This window comes from Homalodisca vitripennis, chromosome 8, assembly GCF_021130785.1.
Source record: "Homalodisca vitripennis isolate AUS2020 chromosome 8, UT_GWSS_2.1, whole genome shotgun sequence".
In the NCBI taxonomy this organism is placed as follows: Eukaryota; Metazoa; Arthropoda; class Insecta; order Hemiptera; family Cicadellidae; genus Homalodisca; species Homalodisca vitripennis.
Window position 1 is genome coordinate 31,819,988 of NC_060214.1, and position 18,264 is coordinate 31,838,251.

The window sequence follows — 18,264 nt, forward strand, 5'->3', positions numbered from 1 at the left end:
GCTGTCAAAAGTTCCTGTTCAGGAACTTTTTATTTGCGCCAGCTAACTGCTTATGCGTTTTGTATACAAGATATCAAGAGTAACCAGTCTTGGATATTTTGCTATCATGAAGGCCAAGCCAAAAGAGGGCCAGATGAAATATGTTCGTTTTTGAAAACATACTTAGATAAAGTATCTGATTCGTATGATGAGTTGCATGTCTATGCAGATAATTGTGCCGGCCAAAATAAAACCACACCGTTTCTCGCTTCTTTATGGCCTTGACAGACATGGGGTGGTTCAACAGTTTTTCCACATTGTTGGCCATAGCTATTCACCTTGCGATAGAGGCGCTTCAGAAAACGTGACCGTCTATACATTGTACACGAGTTAACATCTCTCATAATTCAAAGCAGCTCATCCCAGAAGTTTTTGGTTGTGGAGGCTAACGAGGACATCATCTATGACTACCAATCTTGGTGGTCAAACTTTTATAAGAAATCACCCATTTCCTGTGAAACCAAGAAGAAACCTAAAAAGTAGCAAATATCATTCGGCATCAGTTCACTGTACCATTTTGAATACGATACTGAAACAAAAGGTGTATGCACTGCTATGCCCTGTATCAATGGAATCGTAAAGCACTCCTTCAGACTGGTTCACTCGACCATGGTTCAAGTACAGCTACCAACAAGTTTGCTGTATTCGGAGTTGGGAGCACCATTAAAACTAAACAAAATGATTGATATAGAGAAAGCTCTTCCATATGTTCCAGATGAACATCAAGACTACTATGAAAACTTGTTAGCCAATAGCATGGCTCTGTTCACTGGTAATGAAATTAGTAATATTTTGACGTTTAAAGCATTATAAGGAATAATTAAGTGGTAGTTTAAGCTAACTAATGTATATTTATGAATTTGTATTACTAATATACATGTTATAAGAATGTATGATGCATTTTTATTAGAATTTTTGGCTTAAACTACAATTTTTGTTAAAAGGGCAGATGTTCGTAAAATTTAAAAAATTCTGTTACCAAGAAACATAAATATTTCAAATAAAAATTGCCATTAATATACTCCTGGGCATCATATGTTTATGTGCAAAAATCGTTGTCTATGTACAAGCAGCCTTTTTCAAACTGGAGAGTTTTTTTTTAGTTTTCCGAAAGTTTGTGTTTTGTTACATCAGCCCTTTTAACAAATATCGATTCATATAAAAGTAAATTTTTCAGAATTTCACAAAGAATATTTAAAGAACAAAGAATTTAAGTTAATATTTGCATTAAAAGTAGGAAACAGAAAAATGTATGTTAAAACACTTTTTACTTAAATGCAAATTTTGCAAACAATTCTAAAATGTGGGGGCACCATTCCTATAAAAATCCATAACTTGTATTTTAAATAGTATAAAAAAGTTATTTTTGGTGATTATTTAAAAGTTTTACGAAAAACTTTCAAATTAAAATTCTTTAATGTCACAGTTGGAAGAACGGGTGACATTGTCAAGATATAAAATAGAACTTAATATTACTATCAGTTATGAAACATCGTCAAAGTCAAAAGTTTAATTAATGAAGTATAATATTATACAATTAAATATGTACAATGTTATTATAATTATAAAAATACAAAAATAAATAAAATGTTTAAATTTATGTATTTATATTCATAATGCTATTAAATTATTGTATCACATAGATACTCTTCAATAGAGTAATATTGTTTTGTTTTTAACATATCTGAAACTTTTATTTTAAAAACATTGTCTTTTTGTATTGATTTAAATCTAGTAGGCAACTATTGTATAATTTTCTTCCAAAATATTGTGGTGAACGCTCAAACAAACAAAGTCTATGAATTGGAAAGTGCAACAGATATCTATTTCTTGTATTCTAATTATGGTTATAGTGATTTTCAAAAAAGAGCTCAAAATTCTGCCTTACAAACCATATGCATCTCAGCACATAAACCGATGGACAGGTTAACAGACTAAATATTCCTATGCATGACGTTCTTCTTTTGGAAAATGTCATAATCCTGAAATATTTCTTTTGGATTTTGAAAATGTCTGCCAGCCAACTAGAACTTCCCCAAACCTCAATACTGTATTGCATCACTAAAGCAAACATAGAATGATAAATCATTAGTTTTGTTTTTAAGTCAACTACATTTCTTAAAATTGACTTTTGGAAACAAGTAGAGTTAAGCTTTCTTCCCAAAATTTGAAAATATTCTGTCCATTTTAGATTGGAGTCTATAAGGATTCCTAAAAGTCTTGCTGATTTCAAAACTTCAATGCGTTGACTCTCTAACTTAATGTTAAATTCAAGATGGTTCTGGCTTTGAACAGTTTGAAAACCGACTAATTGAGTTTTAGTAGAATTCAATTTTAAACCATTTGCTGTACACCACCCTGACAATTAAAAGAGTATCTTGAATCAACCTATGAAGGCCAATACCAGAAATGGATTTGAGAATTGCTGTTCTGTCATCTGCATATAATATTAAACTAGAATTTGTATTTGCTGGAAGATCATTAACATATATTAATAATAGTACAGGGCCCAGAATTGATCCTTATGGAACCCCACAATTAAATAATGCATTATTTTTTTATACAACCGTGTGGCAGAATCAAGATGAAAGGTAAGAGTGTACAAACTAGTGAAAGAAAAATTATAATAGGGAATTTTATCCAAGAGAATTTCATGTACCACACAGTCAAAGGCCCTGGACAAGTCATAAAACACAAGTCATAAGCTGTGTTCCGCGACATATCCAAGCCCTCTGCCACTCTTTAATTAATGTGAACAGAAGTCCAAATGGACACTATGACAATTTTATGGATATAATAGAAAAAGTGTTAAGCCATATTAATAAAAAAAGTGGAAACGCAATTGTGTGCGGAGACTTCAACCTTCACTTTTCGCCTCAAGGCCAGGACAAGAATGCCAGAAACTTTGTTAACCTATGCTCCATGTATGGACTTAAAATCACAATAACTGGCCCCACTCGACATAACACTTGTTTGGACAATGTTTTCACTTCCTTTGGGGATCAGTTAAATGTTAGCTTAAGAAATTTCCATGTTAGTGATCACTTAGGTCAACATTTTGTGTTAAAAAATGTAGAGTTAGTTTCAAATTTTAATAGCAACCCTTGTCTAGTCTATAAAAATGTGCCAAATATTAATGATAAACCATCAATCTGTTTAAGTATCTGTTAAGTAAGGAAAGCTGGTCTGATGTTTTTATTGACGAAAGCATTAATGAGAATTTTAACAACTTTGTAAATAGTTTTAAATATTATTACGACATAAGTTTTACTAAACGTATTAGAATAAACCCTGGAAACACTAAGAAACCCAATAGGCCTACAGGAGGTACACATTGGTACACTCCTGAGCTTGGAGAAATAAAGAATAGGCTAGACTTTCTCTACTCACTAGCTAAAAATGAAAATGAACAGCAAAATTGCAATCTCTTTAGAACCAGTTATAATAGGCTTAAAGCATGTTGTTATAGGAACAAAATAAGAGAAGCCAAAAAGAAGGCAAATATGTTAAAAATAAAGTGTTCAGAAAACCAAACTAAATCATTGTGGAATATTGTAAATAAGTCTAAGAAGGGCTCAAGTGGAACTCATAGGTTTGATGATAATGTTTTTACTCCAGATGAATTTAATAATTATTTTGTAAATGTTACGAAAGAAATCAAACAGACCCTGACTAGTCAAAATACAACTCATTGTGCTTTAGATTTTCTAGTTCGTCGAGATGTTCCTGAGACTGTAACTTGTTTTAGTTTTAATGATGTCTCTGAAAATGATGTACTAAATGTAGTTAAACAGTTGTCCAATAAGTCAAGCAACCATCATTTTTGTTTCTCAAACAGACTAGTAAAAGATACCATCTGCTGTTACATCACTCCTCTTACTGCTCTTATCAATAAGTGTCTGTCTCAAGGTGAATTTCCTAACATTTTAAAGGTTACTAAGGTGATTCCTGTTTTTAAAAAGGGTAAAAAGATCAACTTAACAACTTTAGAACTATTGCAATTGTTCCTGTCTTATCTAAGGTAATAGAAATTATAATCAGCAAACAGCTTATGCATTACATGGAGTTTAACAAGTTAATCTGTAGTTCACAATTTGGTTTTAGAAAAGGTCTTTCTACAGCCAATGCCTTAATAAAATTGGTGGAACAAATTCTATGCTGCTTTGAAGAAAAGGAACTTGCTGCGGTCACCTTTTGTGACCTCAGCAAGGCCTTTGACTGTGTGTCTCACGAGCTTTTAGTAAATAAACTTCAGCACTATAAAATTGAAGGCTCTGCCTTAAAAGTTTTCCAACGTTACCTGAAAAATCGCAAACAATATGTAGTAAGCAACAACAAGGAATCAAGCAGCCTAGATGTGAATTGTGGTGTCCCACAAGGGTCAGTGCTTGGCCCCATACTTTTTATTATTATGATCAATGATTTAAGTGAATGTGTACCTGCGGATGTCGTCCTCTATGCTGATGACACTACAATCATAAATAAACAACCTAGTAGCAGTCTAGCATTGGCACATGCTAAATCAAATCAAAATCTCATTCAAAATTGGTTGACTGCTAATGAATTGGTATTAAATACAAATAAAACAGTGACAACCTTTTTTGGCCTTAAAGAAAAACCAGAACAACACACAGAAAATCTAACTTTTTTGGGCCTAACCCTTGATCCAACATTATGTTGGCATCAACACATAATTGGTCTCAAAATTAAACTTAGCAGAAGCATTTATGCCTTAAAAAGCTTATGTGGTGAATTGGACCAGAACGGGATCCGCACTGCCTATTTTGGTATTTTTCAATCACATATTACCTATGGTCTTGTTGTATGGGGTGGAGCCTCCCATGCCGAAGAGGTATTTATATTACAGAAAAAAGCTATCCGTATCATTGCCGGAGCTGGTAGGCTTGATCACTGTAGGGATATTTTTGTACAGCTCAGGATTCTCACTCTACCTTGTCTGTATATAATGCAATGCTTGTTGTACCTTAGAAAAAATGAAGACAGAATTATGCTCAGAAATGAAATCCACTCATACAATACAAGAAATAGCCATTTAATAAATTTACCTCCACATAGACTTAGCAAAAGTAAAAAAAACCCCTCTGCACATTGCATCTAGATTTATGAATAAATTGCCTATGGAAATGAAAAAATTAAAAGACTGTTCTTTTAAATCAAAATTATATAATTTCTTGTTAAATAATGCATTTTATTCAATAAGTGAGTTTTTATTGAGTCAATGGACTGACAATGACTTCTTTAACTAGTGAAGTACAATTATAAATTATACTGACCTGCCTATGTATTTGTGTGAAATATCTTGTGGCCAATAAATTATTCTATTCTATACACAAAATCTGCAATAGTCTGAACTGTGTTTCGTCTAGCTCTATAACCATATTGCTCATCTACAAACAAATTATTGTGTTCAAAATGTGATATTATTTAATCTGTCACTATTTTTTCAAACACTTTGGAAAAAAGGCAAATTGACACTGGCCTATAGTTTTCTGGATTGTGCTTACTTCCTTTCTTGAAAATTGGCTTTATTTCTGCATATTTAAGTTGGTAAGGAACATAACCCGTCTCAAATGATCTATTAATTATGATACAAAGGGGAGAAGCAATGAAATCCACAGCTTGCTTCATCAAATCCACAGGAATTTTGTCCCAAGCTGATGACTTTTTGTTTTTCAGTTTTTTAATTGTATTGTATTCTGTGTGGACTGAAACAGGTTTAATATTAAATTGGACGGGGTTTAAAGTTTTTAAATTAAACAAACACTTAAGTGATTGGTTTATATCTGAGTTCAGATTAATCTCTCTAGAAATGTTGACGAACATGTTATTAAAATATTCAGAAATTTTCTGTCCATCAGATATTATGTCATTATTACAATTGAGTTCAGAGAAAGTTTCTGTTAGCTTATGGCTACCTAGTTCAGATTTAAAAATTGACCATGCTGTCTTACTTTTATTTTCTGAGGATTCAATAAACTTACAATTAACTAGTTTCTTAGCTTTATTACAAACAGATCTAAATATGTTTCTATAGTTCTTGAAGTGGACATAATGCATCAGAAGTTTGTTTTGAAATTTTGTTAAGTTGTCTCTATCTTGCGCTAGAAATTTTAATGCCTTAAGCTATCCATGTTTTTCCGGTTTTGTTGTTAATCTTTTTAGAATGTGTTTTTAAAGGAAAAGAATTTTCAAAGACCAACCTAAATTCATTCAACAAGTATAATATAATTTTGAAAGTTTGTATTATACGAAAATTTATGGGTTATAAATGATAGGAATTTTGATGTAGTTTTAGTAAACTATAGACTATGTCTAAATATATAGAATAATACAACATTTACAAAAGAAAATGCGATAATAATGGGAACGAGTTAGAAAACAATTTTAATCTACAATAACATTCACAGTGTTACTAAATTAGCTGATCTTGATTTACAAGAACCTGAAAATTGCTGCTTAGAACGAATAATAAGATAATTCATATATCAGTCAGGTATTTCAATACAATAGAATTTCACTAAGATATTGTGTATATCTGACCTATCACTAGATTCACTTTGAGAGACCTGCTCCACCAGTTCCCTCGTATCACTTAAAGTCAGAGCATGGTCTATCACTTAGGCTTTGCCTACAATAAATCACTATTTTATCACCAATATTTTAGAAAAATCTATTTCTTATTACTGAAATCTGACCAAGACTAAGGTTTTATTCCTCCACTACACGGGTTACTCTAATAACTATATATACATGACAAACAATTATCATATAAGACTAAAGGAGTTTAAATAAATATTTTGTAGTGTAACTATCTATTTAGCAAGACTTCATTTGTTACTTCAGAACTAAAAGAGTGCTTGAAACAATGTTTAGTAAGTGAAAAACAATAAACTACATCATGTTCAGTAGGGAAAGCAAAATAAGTTAATAATGATAAAATTTGATTGGCAACTCCAAGGCTTAACTTTACTGATACCAAGTGATAAATATAAATAAACATATAAAAATGTTTATACCATGCTTGAACATTTTTATCTCAGAAATACAAATATTCTTTTATTTGAAGAGCAACAATTTCAAACAAATATTATTATGTAAAAGAGTTACAAATTTTAAAATAAAACACGGATAGAGTATGATAAGAGGACACGTTTTTTTATTCAGAAATTATCAAACTATATTTGATTATTATACCGATCGATATAATCCACCAATAGTAATTAATTTGAACAGTAACTTAAATCATCTGCACCAACTGTACACACATTTTCATACTATAAATGGAATGGTAATTGTGAAAGTAACAGCTGGAATGGCAAAATACGAGTTTCCCATTATTAACTTATTAGAAACGTCCTACGGAACAAAACAATATTGTTTCACGGGGTGGAAATGAGAAATAGCAAAAGTATAGAACATAAAAATGGAACTACTTTTCACGCACAGACCAATATTTCCATTTTGTACATCCACGTTGGGCAACACGTGTCTTTTTTGACCGTGATACAACCTTGTGATGCCACTTTCTTTTGAAACATAAATGATGAATAATACTAAAATGAACAGGATTTTGACCCAAATAAACAATGTTTTTCTTGATTTAGAGCTACAAATTAATTACTTGTTATCAGGTTGAGACAGGTGCCTCTGGTTATCAGTGCGGGCTGTGGTGCTGCCTCACGCTGATGTCAACAAAAGAAAAATATCCCTTGAGATAGTACTTATCAGTCAAATATCAAATTCTAGAGGAGCTGATCAGAAATATAAATTGAAAAGTAATGCAAAGAAATTTATGTAAAGTGTAAAAAAACGTAATAAATAATGTAAAAACCCAATATTAATATATAAATGGACAGTAATAGAGAACACTTACCATTAAAAGGAAATAATCTCATTTCGGTCTAAACGTTAACTCCTAACATCCGACAAAACTCCCCAACACACACAATTTGTCGAACTAGTGGATGGTTGATCCATGATTGACAAGCACTCACTCGATCTGAACTACAGTACACGATAATATCTTATGAAGCACTGGACCACAGCCCCGAAGCACTCAGATAACAGATACACTATCAGTCCCGGCCACAGATAACATTAAGGTACACAGATATCAAGACACACAGCACACAAACAGAACATTAAAATATTAAAAACGTAACTATTTATAAAAATGTAATCCCCTAAAAACATTTTATTTGTCATTTGCACCCCCTATATACTTTTGTTCAGGAGGATGAGCAGAATATAGTAATAACGTCAAATTCGTGATTTGCCGGGTCGGCATTTAACCTCATAGATACCATCGCAATTTGTTCCTTACATACCTTCTTTTAAATAAATAAAGTTAGTTAACTTTAGAAAACAAAACAAAATAACACTTAAAGAGGGGAGACTTTAATAAGTGACCTACACTCGTTATTCGGTTATTTTTATCGAATGGGTCGATATATTATTGAACTTCGATATGTAAAAATGGTAAACAATAAGAGTTATAATAAATTACTGTAACAAGAAAAATCTCGCACATTACAATTTTAAAAACATAAATTTAACAGTAACATTACAAAACAACAAAACCAACTATGGCCTAGTCTTAGATATCAAAGAAATCTTACAATATTTATAACTTGCCCAGCTAGATATCAATGAGTAACTGCTTTTGTGAAATGGAGGAAAGAATGGGTAGGGTACGATAAGTGGACCCGGTTTTTTTTATTGAAGAATGTAATCATCGATACCTAATATTCACATCTTATATGCTAGACTATCAATCGACATAAAAGTCTCTATAGTCCTCAATAACAATTGTATGTTTTAAATTCAAATATAAATTTAATATTTACAGTGATCAAACAAATTATTACAACCAAAATGAGGAAAACTGAAGACGACCATACTTGCTCCTCTCACAGTTATAGTTTTTTCTTTCCCATAAATTTCACATAATGAGTTTTTTGGTATGAGTCCAACATGTTGAAGCCACGAAAAACATGTCTTATCATCTTTCAAAGCAATGCCGTATAGTTTTTTTTAATTGACTGCCATTTTTAATAATCAAATGTTACTTATGTAAAATTGAAATATTACCCTACGTGTATTATTTGAAAGTGTTTACAGCTGTTGATATAGATTATTTAATTTAATTGTTCAATCAATATCGATTGATTATATCGATGGTTATGATTAAGTAAAAGCCTATTGTTTGCCAATTTCAATATAAAAAACCGGGTCCGCTTATCATACCCTACCCAAAAGAATTTCTCCCCATGGTTTTTTTTTTTTTTTTTTTTTTTTTTTTTTTTTTTTTTTTTTTTTTTTTTCTGGGGCGGCCTACTTCCATGCACTTAAGCCTCAAGGGCCTTTTGCGCACCCCGGAAACACCATGAGGACTACCAGTCTACAACTTCAGCAGTTCAACAAACCGCCGAAAACAACCTATCAAGTCCTCCTGGGAAAACTCACCACCCCTGTTCAAACTACCAAAGATGGCATACCGCTCTCTTGCTATTGCTGGGCAATCAAAGAGCAGGTGCTCAGCAGTCTCCTCCTGCTCATTACACCTTCCACAGAGCGGATCCTCCTGAAGGATACCAACTCTGTGTAGATGCTTCTTCAGGTGACCATGCCCCGTAATGAGACCAATGACCTTGGAAGACATTGATCTGTTTAATGAGAGAAGGTTCGAGGCCACCTTGGAGGAAGGTGACTGTAATACCATTCTACTCACTCTCAAACCCGGATGCAACCTCCACCTTCTCCCATGCTCCGCGCGAATCCATTTCGAGACAACCCTAGAGGATTCACACCTTGGAACCCCGCAGAATGGTTGAGGGCCCGTCATAATTGTTGATGAGCCCTGGTTGGCCAGGGCATCAGCTCTTTCGTTCCCAGGAATCCCCTCATGACCAGGAACCCAACAAACGGTTACATTGTTGATTCTGGCAAGGGAGGAAACGGTCTGATAGCAATCCCAAACCAGTTTGGATTTGATTGCGCAAGAATCCAGCACCATCAGCGCTGCCTGACTGTCCGTGAAAATGTTAATCGTCTTGCCCCTATATCGCAGACGAAGATTCTCACGAGCACATTCCATAATGGCTGCGACCTCCGCTTGAAAGACTGTCGGATACGGACCCATAGGAACCACCAGCTCCCTACATGGTCTCACTCCCAGAATTCCAGCGCCTGTGCCGCTTTTTGTTTTAGAGCCGTCTGTGTACCATTCGAGCTCCGCTGGTGGAAGAGGTTGCTTCCCCTCTGACCAATCATCCCTTGAGGGCAAAATAATCCTAAAGGGTTTGTCAAAGGAAAACTTTTGTGGCATCTGATCAGAGATCATATGCAAAACATCCTCCTGTATCAGAGTGCCAATTCTGCAGTGCCATCCTTTGGATACCTGCCAGACGTGCTACCACCGTCTTGGCTTCCGTTTTTGGCCACCATACGACAGCTCCGTACATTAGTACAGGTCTGACCACGGAAACATAAAGCCAGTACAAGAGCCCAGGGCCCACCTATCACACGTCTGCATTGCATTAGAGACCACTTACCCCTGGCAATGACCCTTTCTAGATGAGGTCCCCAGTTTAGAACCCTATCTAGGATCACGCCCAGGTACTTGACCCCATGGGTTACTAGGAGCCAAACTCATATATTGAAGCCACTTAAACAAATCTTGTGAATTGTAAGAAATATCTCGCATAGTCCTATATTCATTATATTTATCGCCATTTTCAAAGACTCAAAATATTAGTTACTTTTTGCAGTTTATTGTTTTTAAAATTACTGTAACTAATAAGTTGAAATCATATGTTAAGTTAAATAAATTGTAATATCGAATTATTCCTTCAGATAAAACATTGAACCATTAGATAAAAACAACCGAATAACGAGTATAAGCCACTTATTAAAGTCTACCCCTTAAAGATGATGTAATGTGCCTATCTCGGTTTCAAGATATGTTGTTACGTTTTCGATATTATTTAAATGATATTTTTTCTTGCCGCTGATTTTAATTTGATTAATGTTTATGGTTCCTTCATTATTTGACATTCCGTAATCGTTTAAACTAATTTTATTTACTTGAAACATGAGACTTTAATTTAGTATTTTAGATAGGCTACAGTTATATTGATTGATAGTTTTTCGTATTGAAGTATCGATGATTGTAATAAGCTATATAAAAACTGGGTTTGCTTATCATACTCAGCCCTAAAACACTGTTAAAAAGATTGGTTTAAGCTGAACAGTTTTGGGTACCACACATGACCTGAACATTTCTTGGAAAAATTTTGTTGTGAACAGTCAACACTAGTTAATTACTTTCCTGTTCCTCACTAAAAAATCATTGTAATGGATAATAATAGTAAAGTTTACATATACTAATCTGGAAACATTTTAAAGGTGGTTTTGTATTTTTATAGTTTGTCGCTATATACAGGGTGTATATTATGTCTGGAAACACCCAAATATATCCTTTAATAATTTAAATATAAATTTAAAACCTCTTACAATCGTGATAGAGATTGGGCATCTACTTTTTGGAACAATTTTTTGTTATGTCACACCAACGGGGGACGTCCTGCCGAGGGCATCGTGAATATTCTTAATGGAAGCCTATACCTTGTGATACATAATTTTAAAAGGTAATAGCTTACTGAATTGAATTGCCACAAACCGCATCTCAAGGGAATTATTCTATCAGAAAATAGAGCATTTTTAGTTATTGAAAATTTACTGATGTTTTCAACAATGTAATTTTAACATGGTTCTTGCCACAAAATGTGTTACACTAATTTTTTAGCATTTTTTTAAATGTTCAATTAAATATAAACAAAAATTTCATTTTAAGCTGGTTCTATTAGCACAAATTTGCCAGTTTTTATTACAGTACAATTATGGAAATACTTATGTTATTGATTTCTTATTACAAATAAAAATATAATGTATGCTGTTAGAAAAGTCTTACAACAAACGTTTTACCTGCATTTGGTGTCAAAGCAATTGTTCGAACTGTGTTCCTTCTACGGTTTGACAATGAGCCAATCTTGTGTAAAATGATTCGACAGAGTTGCCTAACATTTCTTCAGTTATCAAAGCAATCTCCTCTATAATCCTGTTTCTTAGGTCTTCCAAATTTATGAGGCTTTCTTCTATAAACATTGGATTTTAAATGACCCCATAGGAAATAATCGATTGGTGACAAATCCGGAGATCTTGGAGGCCATTCGATTTCTCCTCTTCGGCCAATCCATTTATGAGGAAACCTTAAATCCAAATACTCTCTTACCTGTCTCCCATAATGGGGTGGAGCACCATCCTGCTGAAACCATACATTATCAAAGTATTCTCCTGATGCAATTTGAATAGCTGGGATTATTTCATTTTGGAGCATATTGTAGTAAAGTTCGGCATTTAAAAATTCCATTGATGAAAAAGGGGTCCAACAATTTTTGTTACCTAAAATTCCACACCATACGTTCAGTTTTTGTGGTTGCTGTGAATGGGACTCAGTAATCCAATGTGGGTTTTCACTAGCCCAGTATAACGGCAATTGTGCCTGTTAACATTGCCATTTAGGAAAAAAAGTTGCCTCATCAGAAAATAGTATGTTGGTCAGAAAATCTCTATTGTCATCACATTTGCGCATCACAAGTTCACAAAACTCAACTCTTCTGTCGTAAATCATCCTCACTTAACTGTTGGACTAAATGAACTTTAAATGGTTTGTATTTATTAATTTTCAAAATCTTACTCACAGACATAGGGTGCATATCATGTTGCTGTGCAGCTTTTCTGAGCGATGTATGTGGGTCTTCAATAAATGTTTGCAAAACATCTAGTGCATGTTCTTCATCTGTTGCAGATTGTATCCTACCCGACTTTGGCCGATTACGTACACTCCCTGTCATTTCAAAACGCTCAATAGTTTTTGATATTGTTGAAAACACTTATGGGATTCCTTTCTGGGAAAGTGTCATTAAACAAATTACAAACTTCCCGATAAGATCTTTGACGATCGCCATATCCTCGCATCATCAACAGGAGTAATTCGTTCTCTTTCAGGACAATTCCATTAAAATGCCAAATAAAAACTGAACTACTGTAATTAGATAACTTGTTGACAAGCAATGCTTCAGAGGACACTGATTAAACTCGACAGGAATGATATGACCTTGGTCCATTTGTAATTCCCAAGCTTAGACCTGTCTAGTGAAAGCTCCATGCTCAACAAACTGAAACCTGTAGACCAGATGATTAATAACACAATAATGTTTCTCATAGGCTAGTGACCTTTGTCTCTTTAAACCTTCCTGCTGACTGGAAAACACCAAGTACAGATTCATAAGTAATCAGAGAAAGTGACTCATAAGTTTTATTCATTGCAATAAAAAACTGGTAAATTTTCTACTAATGAAACCAGCTTAAAAATAAATTGTTTATTTTATTTTTATTGAACATTTAAAAAATGCTAAAAAATTAGTGTAACACATTTTGTGGCAAGAACCATGTTTAAAATTACATTGTTGAACATCAGTAAATTTTCAATACTAAAAAAATGCTCTATTTTCTGATAGAATAATTCCCTTGAGATGCGGTTTGTGGCATTCAATTCTAGTAAGCTATTACCTTTAAAATTATGTATCACAAGGTATAGGCTTCCATTAAGAATATTCACGATACCTCGGCTGGACGTCCCCCGTTGGTGTGACATAACATCAAAAACATTGTTCCAAAAAGTAGATGCCCAATCTCTATCACGATTGTAAGAGGTTTCAAATTTATATTTAAATTATTAAAGGATATATTTGGGTGTTTCCAGACATAATATACACCCTGTATAATATTTACCAATAGATACTATTTTCGATATGCAAAATATTAACTTATTTTAAGTCAAGTGACATAATTTTGTAAACAACTTACCTCTGAAAAACACTCCATAAAAACTCTCGAGTGGCCATTACGGATGAAAAATGTACAATTCAAAAGTATTCAATTAAAATAGCTAACACACTAAGCACACCTAAAAAGATTTTATTTTAATGATATACTGATTACTAATGCTGTTTGTACAGGTTATGTTTACACGAGTTTCAAACCTATGGTTGTGGGTTGTGGTTGTGATTGTGAAATACATGACGCATTTTCCTAGAAAAATGACTAATCCAGTCAAAGACTAACGAAACATACTGACATTGAGCTTACAAAATTAACAAAGACCCATTACTATACTAGTGTAGGGTAATATTGTTTATATAGTCAAGGATAATGTCCTCTAAGTTGCAAATCTCGATTAGAGTTGAACATTATTTTGTACTTCAATAAATTACTTTCAATGGTTCCCTTGACAGAACGCAAAACACTTAACCAAGGAACTCCTCTTGCTAAGTGCTTGTAATTAATGGCACGGACACGTCATTTTATTGACCATACTGAGCTTGAGGTGTCATTATTCAGTATCGAACAACTAATAATATGTTGAACAGTGACATTTTAACCTTCATAAAATAAAGTCGCAGCCATCATGGTATACATACAGCTGTGTGGCATGTGATACAACCGCCGTGAGATGGTTGCTGCTCCATATAACGAAGCAGCAGGCATGGCAATCTGCTTGATAGTTGCCCTGGATACCCAGTCCAGGGTAGAGAAAGAGAATACATAATAATTAATTCACGAGCAATAAAGAATAAAATAGTGTCAATATAGTCAAGCTAGAGTTTATGTAATAAAAAGGTAACTTACATTATTAAAGGTATATAACATTATTTAAACAATCTAGATGCTAACAAATATAGAGGATAGTTTATCTAAGGGTTTGTATGAGCGACAAACTACTACAAAATTGTATTTTGACGATCTGGAAGCCACTACTGAAATCTACTTCAATGTAAAAGGTGAATTGTCTTTGGGATTTTGTGGTGACAGATTTAACAGCTTCGCTCCAACGTAAAGGGGTTCTTGGATCAGAGTTTTCCACTATAACAGCAACATCTCTGTACAAACTTTCTATAAAATTGTCACCAATAGATTTAAGATAAATAGGTGTCTTTCTGATCCAGGGCTTTCTCATTTTGCAATGTTATTTTAAAAAAACCTCATCATATTCCTCAAGAAGTTCTAAGGCACCATTTAGCTCTAATTAGTTTCCATTTTACCAGGGAACCAAATTTATCCTCAGAACCTGACCCATTTCGAAAAGTGGGTCTACAGGTACCAAGACATTTTACAACGAGTCAACGTATATTAGTTAAGGAGTTGAGAACTATTTTGCTATGTACAGGCACAAACATTTTTAATGTTATTATAGATGCATGAATATTTTCTAAGAAAAAGTCAATCATCAGCCGCACTAATTTTGGTAATGGTAAAATAGGGAGGATGTCAAAAGGGTTAAAAAATATTACACAATATGTTTTCTAATTGTATTTTTCTTAGCTCGATACACTTTAAACCAATTATCATCCACGTAATATTTAAAACACAGTCACACGACTATTATTAAAAGTACTGAAAATCGCCTCTTTGATAGTCTTTATGGTTAGCTGACGCTGATTTAACATTAATTTAGCCTATGACTAACGGTAGGTCTTAAGTGTATCGAGATAAAAAAATATGATATGGTAAACAAATTATTTTTACCTCCACCAAAACTAGAGCGGCCGACGTTAAAGTATTTCTTATTATAGATGTCTTTATCGATTTCAATAATAACCAGGTTCTGTGCTTATACATCAAATTGGCTCACGTCTTGTGGATCAATAGATTTTAGTTAATTTAGGCATCGGCTTAAGTTTATAATTCTGTACTTTGTGATTCAGAATTTCGTATAGCTGTTCTTAGCTGTCTTTTTAGACTCTGCTCTAGGATAGGTTAGTTCGTTTGGCTTTGTTGGATGGATAATGCTTGTTATGGTCGTATGGCGAATGATTAATTCTGTTGGCGTTGGAATTTAGAAGTACATGTCAGTTGAGTTGATGGTGAACAAATATTTCCTTGAGCAGTGTCGTATTTATTGTTTAGGTTTAACAAAATTATTCTGTATTATTGTGACGACTTCCCTTGTACATAAGCCAAATGTTGAATTATTATGATTATTAGCACAACTGCCTTTAAATAAATCTAGTTTTCAAAATGGACTGTGCTGACCTGGTATTCCTCCCACAAGAAATCATTGAACAAATTTTAGAATCAAAAGAATTATGTGTTAATGATGTTTTAAGTTTTGGAAACACTTGTTCTATATCTTGGCAGTTGGTGAGCAGCAGCAATAAATTATGGAAGACGAAGTTCAAGCAAATGTGAGTAAGATCTATAATTATTATGTAATTCAAAAACGTATTAACCCCTCAGACTGTTAACTGGATAACCTCTTTCTAGTGACCATTAACAATTATTTTTGAAAGGCAGGGGTAGGGTCCAATAAGCGGACCCGGTTTTTTATATCGAAGAATATAATCATCGATACCTAATATTCGCATATCGAATCATAGACTATCAATCGATATAAAAGTAATAACAATCATATGTTTAAATTAAAATGTGAATTTAATTATAACAAATAATAAATGAACATAACCAAAATCAGGGAAACTCATAACTTTAACTAAATGAAACAGAACGAAAACGTTTTTACTAAAGTTGTGTCCACCATTACATTCTTTTTTTGCATCTGAAGACGACCATGTTAGCTCCTCTGACAGTTACATTTGTTACCTTTCCACAAATATCACATAATGGATTCTTAGGTACTAACCCAACATCCTGAAGCCATAAAAAAACATATTTTATCGTCTTTTAAAGCAATTTTCGTGAAGCTTCCTAAGATTGACGGCCATTTTAATACACAATGTTACGTGAAATTTAAAATATTACCTTGTATTATTTGAAAGTGTTTACAGCTGTTCATATAGATTATTTAAGTTGTTAAAAATAATTCATCAGTATCGATTGATTATATCGATGGTTATGATTAAGTAATATCGTTTGCCAATTTCGATATAAAAAACCGGGTCCGCTTATTGGACCGTACCCGAAAGGCAGTGTTATGCAAATCATAAAAATTACTTCTGTAATTTCTAGGGGTAGACTTTAATAAGTGGCCTACGCTACACTCGTTATTCGATTCTTTTTATTGAATGGTTCGATGTTTTTATCTGAAGGAATAATTCAGTATTACGATTTATTTAAGTTAGCGTATGATTTCAACTTATTAGTTAAATTGATTTTAATGTAAGCAATAAACAGCAAGAAGTTACTAATATTTTGAGACTATGGAAATGGTCTATATACGTGTGTCTATCTATATGGACGATACTATACTACTTTCTCATTTCTCTGTAACAGTTGTGACGCCATGCTGATCTCCAAGATTATGCAAAAATAAAGATATTGTCTATTGTCTATGGCGATGAATTGGGAAAATATGTGAGATATTTGTCACAAGTTATGAGATTTGTTCAACATGTGGGTTTGGCTCCTGTAGCCCATGTGGGAATTCTTCCTCCATCTCACAAAAGTGGTTATTCACTGATATCTAGCTGGACAAGTTATTAATATTGTAAGGTTTCTTTGATATTTTAAGTCTAGGCCATAGTTGGTTTTTGTTGTTTTGTAATGTTAGTATTAATTTTTTTAAATTATAATGTACGAGATTCTTCTTGTTCCTATATTTTATTAAAACATATTGTGTACGATTTGTACATAATTGAAGTTGGAAAATATATTGAATTGTCCAATAAAACAAACCGAATAACGAGTGTAGGTCGCTTGTTAAATTCTCCCCATTTCTAGTAATATTGGGTTTTTATAACAGTCTATTTTCTTATATAGCATATTTTTATATAATATAGCCTAAGCTATATGTTTAAATCTTTAGAATGTCTGATGTAAATCCCCGCAAATTCCATACTTAACCTCCACAATTGGCACGGTTGGCTGCAGTATAATAAACAGCCATCAACACAATCAACTCATATGGTTATCAAATCATTGAATTTTTATGACCATAAAAAAATACGGGTAGGGTGCGATAAGTGAACGCGGTTTTTATATCAAAGAATGTAACCATTGATATCTAATATTCACATCTTATATCCTAGACTATCAATCGATATAAAAGTCTCTATAGTCTTCAATAACAATTGTATGTATTAAATTATAATATAAATTTAATATTTACAGTGATCAAACAAATTA

At 33.1% G+C, this 18,264-nt stretch overlaps 2 protein-coding genes across 3 annotated transcripts in view; one reads left to right on the forward strand and one right to left on the reverse strand.

The window, feature by feature from the left end:
- Positions 1 to 14,201, reverse strand: part of LOC124367493 (programmed cell death protein 6-like) — a 31,531-nt gene extending 17,330 nt beyond the window's left edge. Inside the window, exon 1 of the mRNA XM_046824349.1 lies at positions 13,990 to 14,201. Within this exon, the coding sequence (XP_046680305.1) occupies positions 13,990 to 14,027 (38 nt within the window). The 5' untranslated portion in view covers positions 14,028 to 14,201. The remainder of the gene's footprint in view (positions 1 to 13,989) is intronic.
- Positions 14,202 to 15,986: 1,785 nt separating this feature from the next.
- LOC124367495 (F-box only protein 21-like) overlaps positions 15,987 to 18,264 on the forward strand; it is a 44,404-nt gene continuing 42,126 nt past the window's right edge. Inside the window, exon 1 of one of the 2 annotated variants that reach the window (XM_046824351.1) lies at positions 15,987 to 16,367. In XM_046824351.1, coding sequence (XP_046680307.1) covers positions 16,201 to 16,367 — 167 coding nt within the window. In that variant the 5' untranslated portion in view covers positions 15,987 to 16,200. The remainder of the gene's footprint in view (positions 16,368 to 18,264) is intronic. The other variant, XM_046824350.1, reaches the window with a different exon arrangement.